Source organism: Phascolarctos cinereus, unplaced genomic scaffold, assembly GCF_003287225.1.
Source record: "Phascolarctos cinereus isolate Bilbo 61053 unplaced genomic scaffold, phaCin_HiC Scaffold_5;HRSCAF=322, whole genome shotgun sequence".
Lineage (NCBI taxonomy): Eukaryota > Metazoa > Chordata > Mammalia > Diprotodontia > Phascolarctidae > Phascolarctos > Phascolarctos cinereus.
In genome coordinates this window covers 293,859,815-293,881,901 of record NW_027555958.1, presented here as the reverse complement: position 1 = coordinate 293,881,901, position 22,087 = coordinate 293,859,815, and the positions used below count along the sequence as shown (strand labels likewise).

The following is a 22,087-nucleotide window of genomic DNA, read 5'->3' as shown; positions in this document are numbered from 1 at the left end:
CCTCAGATCACTGTAGATTTTGTGGCTACCACGTCATATAGTGCACTCATGTTGAGTCTATAGTTCACTAAAATCTCCACATCTTTTTTCAGACAAACTTTCATCTAGCTATGTCACCTCTATTCTGAAATAAAAGTAGCTAGATGGCCAGATGGGTGGAGGGTTAGATCTGAGTTTACCGGGGAGAACAATTCATCTCCCGTCTCAGTCAGTTATTAGCAATGTGACCTTGGCCAAGTCACTTTACTTTTGTCAGCCTCAGTTTCCTCCTCTGTGAAATGATAACGATAACAGCCTCTACCTCCAAGGGTTGTTGTGAGTATCAAATGAAAGTACAGAGTGCCTTATAAACCTTAAGAATGTTATAGAGGGCAGCTAGGTGGCACAGTAGTTACAGCTCTGGCCTTAGAGTCAAGAGGACCTGAGTTCAAATCTGGCCTCAGACACTTGACACTTACTAGCTGTGTGACTCTCGGCAAGTCACTTAACCCCAATTGCCTCACCAAAAAAAAAAAAGAATGTTATAGAAAGGCTAGCTATTATTATTAAGTCAAATTTTTAAACTTAAATGGAAAAGTACATTTTTCCCCATTGAGTTTCATATTGTTAAATTCTATTCATCCTCTGTGTTTATGTATTTGTAGTATTAGTTTGACCCACACATGTTAAAATCATTCCTTACATGTAATGTTTGATTTTTCTGCCTTAACAATAAATTCTTGTAATAAAATTGGATGAAATATAGAATTCAAGGCAGTTGATTTGAGTTTTGTAAGTATGGTTGGTTTTTAAATGGTTTACCTTTATATAACCTGCTGCCCTGGGTTTAATAATATTCTACATTGAATTGGGCATGCAACTAAAATACCTAGAAGAAGAACAGACTGAAAATCCACAATTAAACACCGAAATGTAAATCCTGAAAAAAAGGGTGAGATTAATAAAATTGAAAGTTAAAAAAAATGAACTAATAAATAAAACTGGGGAGGGGGCAACTAGGTGGTGTAGTAGATAGAGCACCGGCCCTGGAGTCAGGAGGACCTGAGTTCAAAAGTGGCCTCAAACACATAACACTCACTAGCTGTGTGATTCTGGGCAAGTCACTTAATCCTAATTGCCCCACAAAATAAATAAATAAATAAATAAAACTAGATCTGGTTTTATTAGAAAACCAATAAAATAGATAAATCCTTGGTTAATTTGACTTTAAAAAAGAAGAAAACCAAATTACTACTAACAAAAATGAAAAGGTGAATGCACCAGTAATGAAGATGAAATTAAAGCAATTATTAAGGCTTATTTTGCCCAATTATATGTCACTAAAACTGACAATCTAAGTGAAATGGATGAATATTTACAAAAATGTAAACTACCCAGATTAGCAGAAGAGGAAATAGAATAACTCTATCTTAGAAAAAGAAATTGAACAAGCCATCAATGAATTCCCAAAATTAAAATCTCTAGGACTGGATAGATTCACAATGGAATTCTCCCAAACACTTAACAATTTCCCCCAATACCATATAAACTATTTGAAAAAGTAGGTAAAGAAAGAGTTCTACCAAATTCCTTTTATGACACAAATATGGTTTTGATACCTATGGTCTTGAGAACAAAAACAGAGAAAGAAAACTATAGGCCAATTTTCTTATTGAACATTGATTAAAAATTTTTAAATAAAATACTAGCAAAGAGCTAGTATATATTACAGCAATATATCACAAAGATCATACACTATGACCAGGTAGGATCTATATCAGGAATGCAAGGCTGGTTCAATATTAGGAAAACTATCAGCATAATTGACCACATCAATAACAATAACAACAAAAATCATATGATTGTATCAGTGGATACAGAAAAAGCCTTTGAAAAAAATACAACACACATTCCTATTAAAAAGACTAGGATGCATAGGAATCAATGGAGCCATTCTTAAAATGATCAGTTGTATCTATCTAAAACCAAGAACGAGCATTACCTATAATAGGTAAGAAGATAATAAGATCAGGAGTAAAGCAAAGATGTCCATTATCACCACTGTCATTCAATATTGTACTAGAAATGCTAATTATAGCAGTAAGACAATAAAAAGAAATTGAAAGAATAAGAATAGGCAATGAGAAAACAAAACTATTACTATTTGCAGGTGATATGATGAAATACTTAGAGAATCCTAGAGAATCAAGTAAAAAACTCTTTGAAACAATGAACCACTTCAGCAAAGTTGCAGCATACAAAATAAACCCGCATAAATCATCAGCATTTCTATATACTAGAAACAAAACTCTGCAGGAAGATACGGAAAGAGAAATTCCACTTAAAATAACTGCAGAGAATATAAAATACTTGGAAGTCTACCTGCTCAGACAAACCAAAGGAATATATGAACACAATTAGAAAACATTTTCACAGAAATAAGGACAGATCTAAACAATTGGAGAAATATTAATTGCTCATGGTAGGCCAGGCCAGTAGGATAAAAATGACAATTCTACCTAAATTAATTTACTTATTTAGTGTCATACAAACCCAAAGAATTATTTTATACAGCTAGATAAAATGGAACAAAAGGTCAAGAATATGAAGGGAATCAATGAAAATAAATGTTAAGGAAGGCAACCTAGCAGTTCCAGATTTCAAACTCTATTACAAAATGGTAATCTTGAAAACAATCTAGTACTGGCTAAGAAAAGCAGAAGTAGATCAGTAGAATAGATTAGGTATACAATCAATAGACAGTAGTAAAATACCATAGTAATCTAGTGTTTGATGAACCCAAAGATCCAAGCTTTGGGGGTAAATACTCAATATTTGACAAAAGTTGCTGGGCAAACTAGAAAAGAAGTTTGGCAGAGACTAGGCTTAGAGCAACATTTCACACCATATACGAAGATAAAGTCAAAATGGATAAATGACTTAGATATGAAGGGTGATCTCATAAGTAATTTAGGGAAGCATTGAAAAATGTACTTGTCAGATCTAAGGATAAGGGAAAAGTTTATGACCAAACAAGAGATAGAGGGGATTACAGGAAATAAAATGAAATTAAAAAGCTTTTACACAAATGAAACGAATGTAGCCAGAATGAGAAGGAAAACAAGAAACTGGGGTGGGGGGGAATTTCTGCACCAAGTTTCTCTGATAAAGGCCACATTTTTCAAATATCTAGGGAACTGAGCTAAATTTGTCAAAATAAGAGCCATTCCCTAGTTGATAATTGCTCAAAGGATATGAACAGACAGTTTTCAGAAGAAGAAATCAAAGCTGTCAATAGTCAAATGAAAAAATGCTCTAAATGACTACTGATTAGAGAAATGCAAGTTAAAATAACCCTGAGATACTTCACACCTATCAGACTGGCTAAAATGACAGAAAAGGAAAATGACTCATGCTGGAGGGGATGTGGAAAAATCGGGACACCAGTCTGACCATTCTGGAGAATAATTCGGAATTATGCCTGAAGGGCTATAAAGGTGTGCATACCTTTTGACCCAGAATCACCACAACTAAGTTTATAATCCAAAGAGATCAAAGAAAAGAGAAAAAGGACATATCCACACAAAAATATTTATAGCAGATTTTTTTTTTATTGTGGTGGCAAAGGACTGGAAATCGAGAGGATGCCCATCAAATGGGGAATGGCTAAACAAGCTGTGGTATATGATTATGACGGAATACCGTTGTGCTATAGGAAATGACAAGCAGGATGGTTTGAGAACAACCTGGGAAGATTTATATGTACTCATGCAAAGTGAAATGAGCAGAACCAGGACAACATTGTTTGTAATAATAGCAATATTGTCTGAATGATCAACTGTGAAAGATTGAGCTGCTTTGATCAAGACAATGATCCAAGACAGTTCTGAAGGACCCATCATGAAAAATGCTGTCTACTTCCAGAGAGAAAACTGAAGAACTCTGAATGCAAATTGAAGCATACTTTTTTATTTTAACTTTCTTTATTTTTATTGTCTTACTTTGTTTGTGTTTTCTTTCTTTTTTTTTCTTTCTTTTTGTGAGGCAATTGGGGTTAAGTGACTTGCCCGGGGTCACACAGCTACTATCTGGTCTGAGACCAGATTTGAACTGAAGTCCTGCTGACTCCAGGGCTGGTGCTCCATCTACTGTAACACCTAGCTGCCCCTTGTTCTGTGTTTTCTTTTGCAAGATGACTAACATGGAAATTTATTTCACATGACTCCACGTTCATAACTGAAATCAAATTGCTTGCTTTTGTAAAATTAAAAATATATACAAATTCCACTCAACTTCAAATTTGTCTATATTTCTTGGATCCTGCCAGCAAGTGTGTTATAGTTACCCCTCCAGGCTTTACAGTCTCTGCAAATTTGATAACTATTTCTTTATCTGAGTCTTTTTTTTTTTTGCTTTTTTGGTGAGGCCATTGGGGTTAAGTGACTTGCCCAAGGTCACACGGCTAGTAAGTGTTAAGTGTCTGAGGCTGGATTTGAACTTAGGTCCTCCTGCCTCCAAGGCCAGAGCTCTATTCACCTAGCTGCCCCTCTTTTATCTGAGTCATTGACAAAAATGTTAAATAGCACAGGACTAAGCACAAACCTGTGAGGCGCTCCAGTAGGGTTGTTGTTGAGTCATTGCAGTCATATCTGCCTCTTCGTGATCCCTTGTGGGGTTTTCTTGGCAAAGATACGGGAGTGGTTGGCCATTTCCTTCTCCAGATCGTTTTACAGATGAGGAAACTGAGGCAAACAGGGTTAAGTGACTTGCCCAGGGTCACACAGCTGCTAATGAGTGTCTGAGGCCATATTTGAACTCAGAAAGATGAGTCTTCCTGACTCCAGGTCCAGCATTCTATCTCCTTTGCCACCTACCTACCCCACTTCACTAGAGACTACCTTCCAAATTAACTTCAAGCCATTAGTAAATAGTCTTAAACTCTAGCCATTCAACCAGTCCAGAATCTATCTAATTGCATTGAGATATAGCTCACATCTCTCTATCTTTTCTCCAGGAATAACATGAGAGATTTCATCAGATGCTTTGCCAAAATATAGGCAATCTCTATCTGTAGCATTTCTTTACTCTAATAACCCTATTGAAAAGGAAAATGATGGTAGTCTGGCATGACTCATTTATGAAAAAGCCATACTGATTCTTTGATTACTGTTTCCTTTTCTAGACATTCACTAGCCATCCCTTTAGTAATGTGATCTACAATTTTGATAGCAATACAAATCAGGTTCACTGGCCTTTAGTTTTCAGACTCCATTCTCTTCCCACCCCTCCTTTTTTTAATTTTTATTTTTGGAAAGCAGGACATTTGTTCCTTTCTCATACTGAACTGATTTATGCTATGGTGGAGCACTTAGAAGGGCTGACTCTACCAAATGTTGGAATGAAACTGCTCCAGAATTTGGTTCCTCTCACAAGGATATTTTACCATATTAATCTGATAAGAGGCATCCTAATGTGACAGAAAGAACACTGGATTTGGACCCAGGGGAATCTGTGTCGGAATCCTGGTTTTGCCTCTCTCTACCTGTGTGACCTTAGACAAGTCTCTCTTCTCTGAGTCTCAGTTCCTCATCAGTATAATAAATGGATTGTGCTGGATGATCTTTAAGGTACCTTCCAGGTATAAATTCTGTGATTTTGTGATCTGAGAGCCTCTCTGACCTTCCTAGACTAAATTATGAAGTCCCATTGTTGCTTCCTAACAAGTGATACTCTCCATTTTAATGACGCCTTTACGCTGATGACCACAGTACCCACAATTCTACATTTGCTATAAGCACTTTACTAGTCAATTCTACATCATTTATCTACTTTCAAAACCTGTAAGTGGCACGATGTTGGGCCTAGAGTAAGGAATCTTGAGTTCAAATCAAGCCTCAAACACTTAATAGATGTGTGACACTGGGCAAGTCACTTAATACTCTTTTTTGCTTCACTTTCCTCATCTGTAGTAAAATGGGGATAATAACAGCACCTACCTCCCAGGATTAATGTAGGATCAAATAAGAAAGTATTTGTAAAGAGCTTAGCACAATGTCAGGCACATAGTAAGTACTAAAAAAATGCTATTATTAGCCTCAATCTTCTCACCTGTAAAGTGGGAATCATAATATTACTACCATGTGGTTGTGGGAAAAGATATTCTACTGGGCATCTCTACTTTGATATATATGGGAATCTCAAATTCAACATATCCAAAATGGAACTCATTTCCTCCAAAATTCGTCTTTTCTCCATTTCTCCATTTCAGGCAATAGTGAGTGAACTCAGGAAGATGAGTCTTCCTGATTCCCTGATTCTAGTCGCCCCGTTTCACAATCTTGGATTTTTCCTTGTCTATCAATTTCCTATATCTGGTCACTTGGTGGGTCTGATCTCACCTCTACAACATGTCGCCTCTTTCCCTTTATTTCTATTCAAATAAGCCACCAAGTATGCTAGTTCAGGCCCTTATACACCTCTCTCCTGGACTACTGAAGGAGCTTTCTTTCTTTTTTTTTTTAAGGCAATTGGGGTTAAGCGACTTGCCCAGGGTCACACAGCTAGTAAGTGTCAAGTATCTGGTCTGAGGCCAGATTTGAACTCAGGTCCTCCTGACTTCAAGGGTTGCTCTATCCACTATACCACCTAGCTGCCCCTTGAAGGAGCTTTCTAATCAGTCTTCTTGCATCCACGATCTTTCCTTTCTAGCCCTGTTTCCACCTATGCGCCAAATGGATATTCTTCAAAACAAAGATGTGAACCTACATCTGATGGCTTACCATCTCAGGGAGGGGAGAAGGAGAAGAAGAGATGGAATTTGGAACTAAAAATTTCAAAAAAATGTTAGAAAAATTTTGTAACTTAATTGGAGTGGGAAATAAAATATCATATATTAAAAAAACCCCAAAGATATGACCACATCACTGTCCCTCACCCCCATACTCAAAAAACTTCCATGGCTCACTATTTACCTCTAGGATAAAAGTACCAAGCCTTTAGTGGGGTATTTAATGCCCTTTACCATTTGGCTCCCACCTACCTTTCCAGTCTTATCTCATCTTACTTATTTCATATACTCTCCATTCCAACCAAATTGTCCTGCTGGCTGCTCCCTGCACAGGTCATTCATCTGCCACTTCCATGCCATGGCACAAGTGGTCTCCCCATGTCTTGAATGCACATCCTCATCCTCTCTCTCTTGCAGACTTCCTAGCTACCTTCAAAGCAGGGGCCACCTCCTCCTCAAGACCTTTCCTACGACCTCCAGTTCTGAGCATGCTGTCCCTCATCAAATTACTTTATATTTACTTACTTGGAAACCTGTTGTATCCTCCATTAGAGGTTAGCTCCTGGAGGACTGGGACTGATATTGGTTTGTTTGGACTTTTTTTTTTTTGTCTTTGTATTCTTGGCCCTTGGCACTGTAACTGACACATAATAGAGCTTGATAAATATTGAATTGAAAGTCTTATATAATTACATCCTATAGTTATTACCACCATTATTCCCCTACTAGACAAGAAACTCCTTGAACACAGGACCATGTCTACCTTTGTATCTTCCAGGAAGACACAGAAAGAGGAAGAAAGTAGAAGGGCTGTGTGCAAAAGAACCACCTAATAAATGTTTGTTGTACTTGTTATTTTCTTCCTTTGTCTTCTGTCTTTTTCCTACACTTACCTGTATGTCCTTTGATGATGAGGATCTAAAAGCAACAAATTATGCCTACATAACTGTCTCTGTATTCCTTCAGACCAAAGGATTTGTTTTTGTTTACTCCTTTCAGTCGTGTCCAACTCTTTGTGACCCCATTTGGGGTTTTCTTGACCAAGATCCTAGAGTGGTTTGCCATTTCCTTCTCCAGATCATTTTACAGATGAGGAAACTGAGGCAAACAGGGTTATGTGACTTGCCCAGGGTCACACAGCTGGTAAGTGTCTGAGGCTGGATTTGAACTCAGGTCTTCCTAACTCCAAGGCCAGCACTCAATCCATAGCTCTACCTAGCTGCCACCAAGCCATAGACAGACAGGCATTAAAGGAAGTCTTTGACAACCTGTTTCAGCCTCAAGGTATGTGCTCATGGTATTTCTCCCTGCACCTTGCTTTTCCCCCGCCCCAAAGAAACAAACACACCTCCTCTGGAGTCAGAAGGTCTAGATCAAAATCTCATCTCTGACATTAACTACTTACGTGACCTTGGGGAAGTCACCTAACCTCCTTGGGCCTCAGTTTCCTTATCTACGAAATGGGGGAGGGGCATTGGACAAGATGTTCTCTGAAGTTCCTTCCAGCTCTAGATTATCTAGAATCCTATGATCCTTGACCCTCTCTTCTATCTCCCAGTGATTTATTTCAGCTCACTCTTTTTTCTGCGCTCCTACTGTGCTTACTATCAATACCACACAATTTGAAATGTAATTGATCTCTAGGTTAAAGCTTTCTGGGGACAGTGGTCTCTGATTCAGTCCATAAACATTCATTGAATAGCAATTCAGTTCTGTTCCAGACCATCACCACTGCACTAGCCATACTCCCTTCCCTTCCCCATCTGACCCTTGCTGAACCCGTTCAACCACACCCTGTCTTCTTTCCTTTAGTCCATTGCTCCCTTATCCCTTCTGATCTTGTCCTGCCAATCCTTAGTCCTGGATTACTCCCACCGTCTCCTTCATCCTACTCACGTGCTGCTTAACAAAGATGAAGAAAATCACAAAGCCATGCTGACTGACTCCACTACAAATTTATGTTCCATAATCTCAACTGGGCACTCTTCGTTGCAAGGCAAGCCTTTTATACGTTCACCATCGACCACTTTCCCACTCACCTGTTCTAAGCCTTTTTATAACTCCTCAAATCTCCCTTGGTTCTCTCTCTCCCTACCCCCTTCAAGCCTTTCATTTGAGAATCTTGCCTTATATTTTACTAAAAAAATTGAGTACATTAGCCTAGAATGAATTAAAGGTACCTCTTCTCTCTCCTCATCTCATGTCACTCACTGTGGGTGGTAGAATGATACATTTTTGGTCACAACTAACAGAACACAAGTTTGTTTTGCTTGATTATATTTAGTTTATAAGGGAGGATTTTAATTTGGGGGCAGGGAGTGTTCAGGGGACTGGCATGAGGTGATAGTAAGGCAAAAACAAAAAAAAAAAAGAGTGTTGACAAATTACAAAAATACAGTGAAGAGAGCAGAAGCAACTTCAGAAGGAGACAAAGACAATAAAGACAGTGTTGGCATTACCACATTATATTAAAAAAATAAGCTGTACATGACAGATTCTGATTTCATAAGCAATCTTTTTTTCTGCCATTTATATATAGTGATATACATGTTTGTTGATGACTAAGCTCATAATAAACAAAAAAGGCCCCTTTAGCTTGACCCTTGAAAGGAGCAAAAAGATTCAATTAGTGGAATTGAGGGGGGGGATGATCATTCCAAGGATGGGGGATAGCCAGAGGCACAGATACTGAAGATGCAATATTGTACGCTGGGAATAACAAGTGGGTCATTTTGGCGGAGTTTAGAGCTTGTCAAAGGGAGTAATATGCAGCTAACCTGGAAAGATAGTCTAGAGTCAGGTTGTGAAGGACTTCAAAGGGGCTTGTATTATACTGAAAATGGGGAGCCACCGCAGCTTCTTGAGAAGACTAGTGACATGGTTAGACCTGCACTTTGGAAATATCACTTTGGCAGCTCTTTGGAGATTAGAGTGGTGAGAGGCTGGATGCGGAGAGACCAGGTGAGAGGTAATAAGGTTAGAACCGTGAGTTGAGAGAAGGGACAGACAGAAGAGATATGGAAATTGACAACATCTGGCAATTGATCAGATGTAGGTGACATGAAGAGCAGAGAATGAATCACTCCTAGGTGGAGCAGCAGATACAATGCCTAGCCTGGAGTCAAGGAGTTCAAATCCAGCCTCAGACACTTAAAAGCTGTGCGACCTTGGGCAAGTCACTTAATACTGTTTGCCTCAGTTTCCTCATCGTAAAATGAGCTGGAGAAGGAAATGGCAAACCACTCCAGAATCTTTGTCAAGAAAAACCAAATGGAATCACAAAGAGTCACACAGGACTGAGTAACGACAACAGGTTAGGAACCGGGGAGATTGGAAGAATGATGATGACCTCACCAGGAATAGGGAAGTTAGGAGGGGTGGATTAGGGAGAGAGAAATTGAGTTTTGTCATTGACCTGTTAGGTTTGAGATAACTACAGAATGTCCAAGGGGAGATGTTAAGCAGGCAGTTGGAGGTGAGAGATTGGAGCTCAGGCTAGAGGTGAGGGCTAGATGTCTACACAGAGGGAATAGCTGAATACATGAGAGCCGGTAAGATCACCGAGAGAAAGAAACCTGGGACACACTCATGCAAGGGGGTGGGACACGGACAAAAATCCTACAAAGGAGACTGAGGAGGATCAGTTCCCAGAAGCCCACCACAGAACAAGTGTCACAAATACTCAGGGAGGACAGAGTATCTGGAAGCAGTGAGTGATCAGTAGTGTCCAATGCTTCAGGAAAATCAAGAAGAATGGGGACTGAGAAAAGATGATTGTCATTGGTGACCTCGCAGAAAACAGCTTCAGTTAAATGCTGCCTCTTCTTTGTGTATACCACTTACTGTTTAGCACAGTGCTGGGCACCTAGGAGACACTCATACTGCCTGGAATACCTTTGAATTTGTCCTGGCAAGGCTGACTGTAGTCAGTGAGTGGATAGTGGATAGTGGATAGTGAGTGGAGACAGGCTGATCAAATATTCATAAAATGCCTACTATGTTACAAGCACCTTAGTAGGTGCTGGGATGAAGGCTGACCCAATGAGCCCACATCTTGCTGCTTCAAATACGACCCCTTCTTGAAAAGAGAAACAGTGGAGACAGACTTATCATCTCTGTTCTCCATACTGCCCTGTATCTCCTTGGGACAGGGTGGAGGGAGGATACTTTCAAACTTAGGGATGTGGAACTCTGGGATGAAGCAGAAAAATGAGAAAGACACACACAGAGAGGCCATTTTTTATTTATATCTACTAAAGACTGAACTAAAATAAGAGAAGTTTCACCTTCCTTCTTTCATAACCCTTCCTCCTACCACTGAGGAAGTGAGGGACTGGGGAATTTGGGCGCAGAGTGTTGCATAAGCAATCAGATCGGTTTTGACTTACTGAACTTTTTTCTTTTTCTTTTTATAATCTTTCTTATGAAGGAAATTTGCTGTATGGGGGAAGAAATATATTTCTAAGCAAAAGCTGTAATTAAAATTAAAAAGGAAAAAAGGAAATTGGTTTTCATCTGCAACTGAGAGGATGGAGGTTAGCTTTATAAACCCCTCCCATTCAGGCTATCCCTTAGTGCACTACTGAACGATCAAAGAGGGGGATGCAGTCTTCTTTAAATAGGAGAGATCTAATCTTCGCACTTCCTGAAGTATGAAAGAAAAGACATCTTTCTTAAAAGCAGGGCAACCTCAGCAGTGACCTGCTAAGTGAGACGTGAGATGTGAGTGACTGTGAATCTTACGCCTCTCATTTATATAAAAGGGCTTTTAGGGTTGTGAGAAGCTTGTGAGATAGCATAGGTAAGCTTCTTAGTGAATCTTAAAGCTATATTACATATAATATAATCACATGTTATATAATTATAGATTATAGATTATACCTGATATAATTATATATTATATAAATGCTATTACTATTGTTGTTATTATTGTTTTCTGAGCCTCAATATGATCCAACCCTTCGAGGTACGTCAGATATGATTAGCCGTGTTTAACAGAGGAGAACAAATAAGACTTAGCGAAGTTAAACGCCTTACTCGTGTAGTCTTCCAGCAGAGCCAGAATGAGAACTCATTGCTTTTGACTCCAGAACCACAGCTCTCTTTTATTAGCCCTCAGTCAATAGTTCCCTCCGTCTAGGGGTCCACTACCTTTCCGGAGGAGGCCCCTCCTCCCGGAGGAGGGAAACAGCCAGCTGCCTGAAGGTAGGGTAGGGCAGGGGTAGAAACACTCCTCCCCTCCGGCATAGCTGGCATAGCTGGGCAAAGACCCGCCTGATGGCCTGCGGTTACTTCTCATTATGAAAGGAACCGTAGTCTGAATGGGGAGAGCCTGGGGATTGCCACCGCCACGCTTGGGGGGACTGGGATGAGTATGGCACCAGGTGGGGGTGGGGTCTGGGCGAGGCGTGAGAAAGAATTTATCAGAGGTCTGCTTGCACAGAACGTCTAACCCTATCCCCCTCCCCCCCAGTTCTTTTCCCTGTCTCTCTGCAGGGAGGCGGGTGGCGGGGGGGAAACCTCTACAGATGTGCTGAACGATACAGATGTCAAGACTCTGGACTATTCAAATATGCTGGGCTCGTGGTAGTTAGCCAGAAGGGAAACCAGGAAGGGGGACCTGCTGCTCCCCTTTACTCTCCTCCTCCATGAATACTTCAATCACTGAGCCCTACGTCCCCTCATCTATGTCTCCGATTTTCGGGCACTTTGTTTGAAGTCTCCCCAGGTTAGCATCAAATCCTCACCCGGTGCATCTCTCTACACTGACCACACAGGGGCAGGCTATCCTCGACAGCTACTTGCATTGCAAAAGGAGGCGTGCGGGGCTGAAAGAAGGAAATGTAGGATGAGGGGCAAGGGAGGGCAGGGAAGGGGAAGGAGAGATAGGAGAGAGTGAGTAGGAGGTGAGGGACGGGGAAAGATAGGAGAAGGAGAGAAAGGGCAGGGAGAGAAGGGAAAGCTGGCGCTAAGAAGGGAGATGAAGGAGGTGAGGGAAATTGGAGGGAGGAGCACAGACTGGGAGCAAGCAATTGGAAGAGTGGGAAGATGAGTGGGAAAACGAAGGGAAGGGGCAGCCTGGGACCTTAAGGCTCCCAAAGGAGGATTTTCGGGAGAGGTCACTCACTGCCCAGCTCCTCCCCATCAGGCCCCCACAGCTCCCACTCTCTGGTTACCTTCTCTTTGGGAAGCTCGCCTCGCACGTCTTGGATAGACTCATAGATGTTCTCCGAGTCGCTCCGGCTCTGGGGGAGAGGCCGGCCCTGGGCGAGGGGCCGGGGGCTGACCCAGGAGCCCGCCACGCTGCAAGCCTTGTAGGACCCCGAGCTCCCCAGGAGCCCAGATACGGGCACGACTACGGTCCGAGCCAGGTCGTCTAAGGACTGTGCCGACCTGATGGGGGCTGCGGGTCGGAGGTAGAGGGTGGTGGGGAGGCCAGGGGCCAGACTGCTCCGCTTGCCAGCATCGCGGCGCCGCCCGGGGCTGTGGAAGGAGCTGAAGCGGCCCAGGGCGCCGGCCGTGTGCTCCGAGGGGCTCCCGGAGTCGCCACTCGACGGGGCGGGCGCGGTCTCTGCCGGGATGGTCACGAATTTGTAATCATAAGTGAGAGGCTCCGGGGCGCAGGTGGCCGGGGCAGCGGCGGGCAAGGGCATCTGGGGAGAGGCCGGGTCGTTGGGGGAGCTGAGCCGCGGCAGCTCCCGCACATACTGCGCGGGCAGGTAGAAGGGACGGCTGCCAGGATCCCGCCTCACGTGCCACCAATGCTCGGTGCTCCGCCGCAGCAGCTGGTAGCGCTCATTGGGCCTAATGCTGATGCGCCGTCCATCCTTCCCGGTGTACTCGAAGGCATGCTCCACTAAAACGTACTCGTCCCCCGGGCCATCCGCTGTCTCCATCCCGGCCCCAGCCTGGCTTCTCGGGCCTCTCCAACAGCTTCGCTACCCTACCGAGAGGGGAGCGGAGAAGTTAGGGACAGTAGGACAGAAGTGAAAGAGGGAGGAGATACAAGGAGCACCATCAATGGAACCTCAGTTTCCTTGTATGTCAAATAAGAAGCACAATCCTTTGGGGTTGCCCCTTTGGGGCAGAGGTAGTATCGGGCATCAGGGTCAGAGATTTCGACTGTAGCAGCCCCACCCAAAGAGAAGGGAAGGTCCCTCAGCTCCACCCCTCGTCGTCGGTGACCTGGGCACCTGCAAGCACGTGGGAAGGAGCAGCAGTGGCAGGAACCGAGGGGAGGGGATGCCCAATTCTGCCTTGCTCCGCTGGCCCTGAGCGCTGACTCAGGGGAAACCGGTTCTCTCGGTTTCTCATCCCGGGGCGGTGGCTAGACAGCATCACCATAAACATGAACCCAGAGCCTAGGCCCGCCCCGAGAAGGCCAATGGCACGCCACTGGACAGCTTCTGCCCTGAGAGTGACCGCTCATGCTACTCTCTTTTATCAGCAGGACCCCACGACGTAGCCCCTTGGGATCTTCCTAGCTGGGGAAACCATTTGAATACAATTAATTTCTAAATTGTGCGGTGAACCAGCAGCTAATAAGCCAGGTAGAGAAAGCGCACGGAGAGGCGCTCGACCTCCACCCCCTCGCTGGTGCCTGAATGCGGGACCGTCTTTCTCAGAAGAAAAATGGCCAGCTTGCCTTCAGGAGTGACCATGAGTAGGCAATGGCAGCTAATGCCATCTTTTCATACTGTCTCCCATGGAAGTGACTATCTAAATCCCCCTTCCCCCGAAGCTGGGCAGTTCCATGCCAGAGAGGAGGGGCTGGAACAGAGTCTTGATGTGGGGGAAGGGAGGAAAATATGGGAGGGGGATAGAGAGGCGGATCCTGACATCCTGCGGCTAACGTGACCCTTTCCTATGTAGGCCGTGAGTCAATGCCACAGACTGAAAAAGCCTCAGCCCCTCTGGGCTGTGCACTGACCACACCTTTTCCTGCCCAACAAAGGTGGCTCCGTACTGGCGGGCTGACAGGCAGAGGACTGTTGGGACCTGGGAACTTGAATGAAGGAATATCTGAACTCCTCACAGCTTTCGTCTCCAACCTTCCCGGGGAGAGGGATTGTAGGGTAAACTGAGACACTGAGCAAGAGGGGAGCATAGCCAGATTTAGCCAGCAGGGGGACCAAACCTGCTTCCATGAGTCCTGGTCTTTTCCCTACTTCCCCCACTCCCTCCCATCTCCCTCTGTATCCATCAGAAACTTACTGGAAAAGGGCTGGCCACTTTGGGGACCCATGAGCTGGACTGAGAAGAGTTTCAGAGGTGACTGGCTCGAAAGCAAGTCAGGCTTCTGACATCTGAGCAGATCAGTCTGAATGCTGAGAGTGAGGCCTAGAAGGGAGAGGAGAGGTAAGGAAGGGAAGGAGGAGCCCCTCATCCCAAGCAAAAACTACAGGCAAAGAGCAACCCCTTTCCCCAAAGTTATAACCTGGGAAAAAGGAAAAGGCCGATGCAGCTGTACATCCCTCCTCTTCCTGTACATGCCTCCCTCCTTCCTCATCCCCGGAAGAGGTCTTGAGCTAAGGGTGATCACAAAGGGGCCCCCTCAGATCGGGGAGACCTTTAGGAACCTGGTCTCTGTTAGGGTCCATTGAGGATTAGTCCCAGGTTGGGCCAGACCAGCTTGACTCAGAATATCTTAGGCGAATGGGGTATGTGATAATGGGAGAGAGAAATAGGGGCAACATTGAGCTAAGGGAGTTAGGACTCTGGGAAAGAAGTTTAAGAGGTGAGAACTCATATTTTTTCTTCCTTTAGCTCATTGGCAGGGGTGGGGAGGGGGAGCAATAGATGGGTCAAGAAGTTGCTGGATTGAAGGGTAAAATTTCAGTGCCACCGCCTCCCCCCCCCCCCCCCCGGCCTGCTGGGTCCCTGGGGGTGGGACTAGAGTGAACATGACAGGCAGAATCTCCATCCCAAACCCCTTGCCCAGGCCTGCCCCCTCAGCCTCAAGGGGTGGGGAGACCCAAGGGACTTGCTAGTCAGAGACTCAATGGGATGTCAGCAAAATACTCAAAACTGAAAGCTCACATGCAGAATAGAATAACATATTTTGCGTCCAATTAAAAGTCGAATCAGGCACTTCCTCAAATCCTGGCTCCCCTTTTAGCTGTGCTCTTAGCAAGGTTCCCCTAAGACCTACCCCAGGGCCCCATCTTACAATTTTCCTAGTCTCTGCTAAGTCAGGTTGGGGTTGGGAAGGAAAATTGGTTAGCTTCCAGCTCATTGTGTGAGACAGCCCCCCCCCCCCAGTCTAGGGGTGGGGAAAGAGCAAGGGTGTGAAGAAGTGTGTATGTAAGTGCAAGTGATGGTCATTAAAGATGGGGGGGCCAGAAGAAAGCTCTGGGGGTGGAACTGGGGGAAGGTCTCTGTATTGCTTCTTCACTAAAGAAACTAGGAATAGCCCCCAGTAGGAGCCAGGGAGGGTATGAGTTTCCCAAAGGTTGTTCAGCATAAGAGGAACTGAGCAGATTAGATGAGTATGTGTCATCACCTTCCCCCGCAACGCCCCCCCCCAGCTATCTAGAAGCAATGGGGAGTGATGGATTAGGATCCATGGGCCAGCACCCCGCTAAGTTTACGGAAGCTGTCGTGTGTGTGTGTGTGTGTGTGTGTGTGTGTGTGTGTGTGTGTGTGTGTGCGCGCGCGCGCGCCTCCCCTCCACTCTCCTTGTCTGTCAATAGCCCCTGGTCCCCCTCTCCACCTCCACACAGTTTCTTCTCTGTACCCCCTACCCTTTCCTTTCACTCTACTCCCTCTGTTCTCTTCTTCCTCTTAAACCTTCATCACCCTCCCCCCTTCTCTTCTCCCTTCCTTTTTTTCTTCCTGCTGATCTATAACCTCACCATCTCAAGGAGCTCTGGAGTCTGGATTGACATCTCTCAGTCTAGCCTACAACTGCTTGGTGCAAACTGCTCGGAGCTCCTGGGGAGATTGGGGGGGGGGGAGGTGGCGCTGTTACTTGCAGTTTACCTCAGTCTGACTTGGCTTGGGGTCCCAAAGTGGTTCTTAGGGCTGTGCCTCCTCTTCCTCCCGGGTCCCTGAGAAGGATCCTCCCTCTCCCCTCTCAACACACCCACCCAAGCTGTGCTGCCAGGTCCCCGAACTCACCTGGACTAGCCGACTGAAAGCTGGCTGGCCGGCTGGCTGGCTGGCTCCCTCCCTTTCTTTCTCACTTACTCACTCCCTCGTTTCCTGTTGAACAATATAGAGAGTGGAGTCACCGGAGGAGAGCGCCCAGCATACTTCCTCCTAAACTGGGGACTGCGGCTGCTGGGAGAGACAATCCCCGGCGTCCTTGCTTCCTGTCCCTGCTGGGCCAGCCCTCCCGGGGCTGAAACCTCAGCCACACCTGGGCTTTTCCCCAGAAGTGAGTAGAATGAGGGAAGAGGATTTGTCCCTTTGCTAAAGATGAGCGCTCTCTCTCTCTCTCTCTCTCTCTCTCTCTCTCTCTCTCTCTCTCTCTCTCTCTCTCTCTCTCTCACACACACACACACACACACACACACACACACACACACACATACGGCAGAATCTTCCCCATCCCCTCTACCACCCAGAGACTCCCTGCCCCCTCCATAGTTCCAGAACCTGCGGGGCTCTGTAGTTCTCCTCACTGTGCTATTGGACTTTCAGCAAAATACTAATAGTTGCTACTTACACAACATTCTAAGGTTGCAAAAAGCTTTTAATAATGAATAAGCCACCATTTATATACTATATTTATAATAGCTCTTTAAGGTTTATAAAGTGCTTTACATATGTTGCTATCTCATTTAAGCTCCCAAATAATTCTGTGAGCAAGGTAATCCTGTCCATCTTACAGATGAAGAAACTGAGACTCAGAAAGGTTAAAGGACTTGCCTGTGGTCACACATTGAGGCAGCCTTCAAGCCCATGATTATTGACTCCAGGTCAAGTATGATTTCTGCTGCTCTGACCCCTAGCCTTACTAGAGTCTCCCTCTATTATTTAAAAAATAATTTCACAAGGGTCTCACAGTGTATCCCTGTTCACTTTATCAGCGCTGAAAAAAGGTAGTGTTGTATCGCAGCTGTCTGGTCCCTCATCCACATGGTAGATTACACTTTAAGTTTTCAAAAATACAACAATTCTAGGTAGTGCTACTAACATTATCCTCATTTGACAGATGAAGAAACTGAGGCATAGAGAGGTTATGTGATTTTCCTGGGAACCACATGGTGTCAGAGCTGATATAAGAACCCAGGTCTTCTGAATTCAAGTCTGGATAGAATGATTTCTTTCTTTGTATAATATCTGATGCCTATCAACCCTTTCGATTTGGAAAAAGCATCAGCTCTCAAGTTAGAGAAAGTAGATTCAAATCTCAGCTCTAGTATTGACCATCTGTGTGACTTTGGACAACTTACCTAACATCTCTGGGCTTCAGTATTCTCAACTGCAAAGCGAAGGGGTTGTTTTAAATGATCTCTAAGGTCTCTCCCTGCTCATAATCCTATAATCCCATAATCCTATAGGAGATTGACTGGAGCCCTGAGCTGCCTACAGGCTGACTAGAGGTCTGGGAGGAGGTCAGGTTCCTTTGCTGGAAGGTGCTCTGGCCTATCCTTTAGTCCTCTTTCCCATTCATCCTAACACTCATTCCCCACTCCCATTGTTCCTTGGGGTCCTATTGGACGTGGGAGTTGGATACAATTCAGTAAGCATTTATTAAGTGCCTACTATGTTCCAGGAACTGTACTGGGCTCTGGGAACACAAAAACAAAAATGAAACAGTGTAAAGGGGATGGTGTGGCAGTGTTAGGTTTGTGCAATCACCCCTTTTTGTCTCTCACCCTACTATTGGCTTCCCTGGATATAAAAGAAAAAGAAAAGAAAACAAACAAACAAACAACTATATATATATATATATAATATAAATCTCCCTTCGCTCTGGGAAGTAGTATCAAAGGATCTGTAATTCTTTTGATCTTTTTGTTAGCTCAGAACTCCTAGCCTAAGACAGTGCTTCTGGCAAAGCACTTCAGCCTTTGAGGAGTTAACACTGTGTATAACGACAAAGTAAACATTTAAAGTAAAGAAAGGTAAACTCTCCTCCAGTGGGGAGGAAAAGGTTTTAGGTTTCCTTGAAGGTGCTCAAGGGGAAAAACAATAGAGGGTTGTCACCCTAGTGAATGTTAGTAGCCCTGGGTTAGGGGATTATGGCAACACTGCTTTGGTCCTGACTGTCCCTGATTGACCCAAATGGCCTCAGTTCCAGCATCCTAGTCCCTTCCTTTATTGTGGCTGCCTCTGTCTATGGTTCCCTTTTCCTGGTTCCACAGGGCTTCTTAAAGCTTCCCCTTCTCTAGCTCCATGGGTCTTCTATTTGTCCCATCAAGAACTGGTTTCCTCTGAGTCTGTTTCTGGACTCAGTTTGGGTTCCTCTGTGAAACTGTTTCTTGGACACAATGAAATGACTTTTAAAGGTCACCATGAGGCATGGCCTCTCATTCTTCATCCTATCTGGTTTCTTCCTTTCTGATTGATTCAAGGTATCAATTTGAACCTCGTGACCTCTAGTGTGGATGCATCATTGACAATGCAATACCCCATTTCAGCTCCTTTTCCTGGAAATAGCTCTTGGACTTCCAAAGACCACTCCTTTAAATTCTTCTTTCAGTTAAACATCCATTGTCCCCAGCAAATCAACTAGAGTACCCTTGGCAAAATCCATAGTCCCAAATTCTAGATAACACTTTAGCAACTGGGGGGGGGGCTCGAGCTTTGTCCTTGAATGAATGCCTTGTACAAAAGAGTCTCGGAAAAGTCCAATGTGGATAAATCTGCAAGCCTGGAAACCTCCATTTCCAGCCTTATTATACACATTATTCTCCTTCTCACATTCTAGTCCAGCCAAACTGGTCTTCATGTTCTTCCTCATGGTATTCCATCTCTCATCTCCATGAATTTGTATAAACTGTCCCTCATGCCTAGAATGTTCTCTCCTTAGAATTCCTAGCCTTTCTTCAAGGTTCAGCTCAATCATCACATCAAGACTTCCCTGACTGCCTCCCTCCCAGCTGTTAATGTTTCCCCCCTCCCCTTATATTTCTTTTCTTTTCTTTTCTTTTTGCTGAGGCGATTGGGGTTAAATGACTTGCCCAAGGTCATGCAGTGAATGTTATGTGTCTGGATTTGAACTCAGGTCCTCCTGATTCCAAGGCCAGAGCTCTATTCACTGCGCCACCTAGCTGCCCCCTATTTATTTTCTTGTTGTTCAGTCATGTCTGACTCTTCATGCCCGACTCTTCGTGGCCCCATTTGGGGTTTTGTTGGCAAGATACTGGACTGGTTTGCCATTTTCTTCTCTGGCTCATTTTACAGATGAGGAAACTGAAGCAAACAGGGTGAAGTGACTTACCCAGAATCACACAGCTAGTAAGTGTCTGAAGCCAGATTTGAACTCAGGAAGAAGAGTCATCTTGACTGCAGGCATGGCACTCTAACCACTGTGCCACCTAACTGTCCCTATTTATTCTTTATGCACCAGCAAATGTACGTGTTGTCTCTCTCGGGTAGATTGTAAGCTCTCTGAGGTCAGGGATCACTTTTGTATGCATCCTGAATGTCTAATACACTGCCTGACACAAAGAAATTGCTTAAGAAATGCCTTTTGAATAACTGGAAGCTGCAGAGAGTAGCTCTTTCCTCCTCAGGGCACTTTTCTGAGGTGAAAATGGGAAAGGGGACTTCCCAAAAACACCACAGTTGCTTCCTCTATTGGTGAAGGAATCTTTGGGCAGCAAGTGATAATTTGGCCAACGAGCCCTGACTTCCAAGGCGGAGAGGTCTCTGTAGTGTCACCAGACCCTTACCCCTCCATCCAAACACCCTACAGGGCACATTCTTCCAGATCCCCTCCCCAGCTACTCTGGTGTTCACTCTCCATATATAGTCATGCAAATCTTTTAATGAAGAGATAGATGAAACTCCCAATCATAATGCACCTCATTTAGGGGAGAGGATCTGGGGAGCAAGCAGTGTCCTACAGGGACCTCCTATACCTACTTGTGAATGAGGAACTTCAAGTTTGAAGCTAAATCTTAGGGAAGGGAAAGTCTATGTTTCAGGGTAAAGTCACTCTATGACTTTTTTTCTCCCTATGTTAACTAGGCTGTGGGTAATGGGTAATGGTAGTGGTAGGGAAGAGAGCCTTCACTGATGAATGGATTGGGTGATAGCCTCATTGAAGCAGGAGGGAAGACAGCACCTGATTCATATTTCTTTCCCTTTCCCATTATATGATTTCCTTTTGTCCTCAAGGATGTCAGGGTTCCTCAGGGAGGAATCAGGGTGGGAAGGCTTTGTGCAGAATCAGAAGATGACAGCAACAAAGAGGACTCCCACCCCCCAGCCCAAGCCCCCAGTACACAGACACCCTGACTCCCACCAAGAAAAGCAGATGGAGCTTGAAACAGCTATTTGCCTAGCCACAGCCCCCACTTCTCTCAGCCTGGATAGACAGAGAGGAAGTCGGCAGAGGAAGCAAGGTCAGTCTATTCACTTTTCATCTAGAGAATAAAATCTTTTCCCTCGGGGGGCAGCTAGGTGACCAAGTGGATAGAGCTCCAGCCTTGGAGTCAGGAGGACCTGAGTTCAAATCTGGCTTCAGACATTTGACACTTACTAGCTGTGTGACCCTGGGCAAGTCACTTAACCCCAATTGCCTCACCAAAAAGCAAAAATAAAAATGAAACAAAACCAAAAAACTTTCCAGGGCCTTAGGCTAAAGGGGAACCATCCTAGAAGGCTGGGGTGGAGATGCAGCTGGTGACCTTGAAACTTGCCCTCTTGCTAGCTGGTAAGGGAATCCACCCTCCTACCCCTCCCAAACACACACACTACTGGTAGGCGAGACATTCCCCTACTAATGTCTGTTACACGTTTTTTGGAAGCAGGACTGGGCAGGGAGCCCCCTGAACCAAGTAGCTCCCCAAGTGTTTCCCTACCCGTTCTTGTCAGTTTATTGTCTCAAAGGATCCATGATCTTACTGATGTGGGCACCCTCTTCTACCTCAGGCTGATCAGTTCTGAACAGAATCTTTCCCTAAATCCTACAGATGACTCACCCAATGCACTAGTCTTTCCTCTGGTACATCTCATATTTCCTGGACATTTAAGTGTAGCACTTGGGCTGTCCAGCTGTTCTATTTCCTTTTGGCAACATGATGACTGAAAGCCCAAGGGTTGGGACCAGTCCCTAGAGACAGAGTCAACCTAATAATCAATATTAGGGACCTACCTACCTACTATACGTAAGGTATTGGGGTTAAGATAGAATGAAGTACT

At 44.4% G+C, this 22,087-nt stretch overlaps 1 protein-coding gene across 2 annotated transcripts in view; it reads right to left on the bottom strand.

Annotated features, from left to right (window-relative positions):
- Window positions 1–17,140, bottom strand: part of ARHGAP27 (Rho GTPase activating protein 27) — a 67,904-nt gene extending 50,764 nt beyond the window's left edge. The window contains exons 1-3 of one of the 2 annotated variants that reach the window (XM_020997529.2): window positions 16,886–17,140; window positions 14,981–15,106; window positions 12,943–13,709 (exon numbers count right to left, since the gene is read on the bottom strand). In XM_020997529.2, the coding sequence (XP_020853188.1) occupies window positions 12,943–13,662 (720 nt within the window). In that variant the 5' untranslated portion in view covers window positions 13,663–13,709; window positions 14,981–15,106; window positions 16,886–17,140. The remainder of the gene's footprint in view (window positions 1–12,942; window positions 13,710–14,980; window positions 15,107–16,885) is intronic. The other variant, XM_020997527.2, reaches the window with a different exon arrangement.
- Between the last annotated feature and the right edge of the window lie 4,947 nt (window positions 17,141–22,087).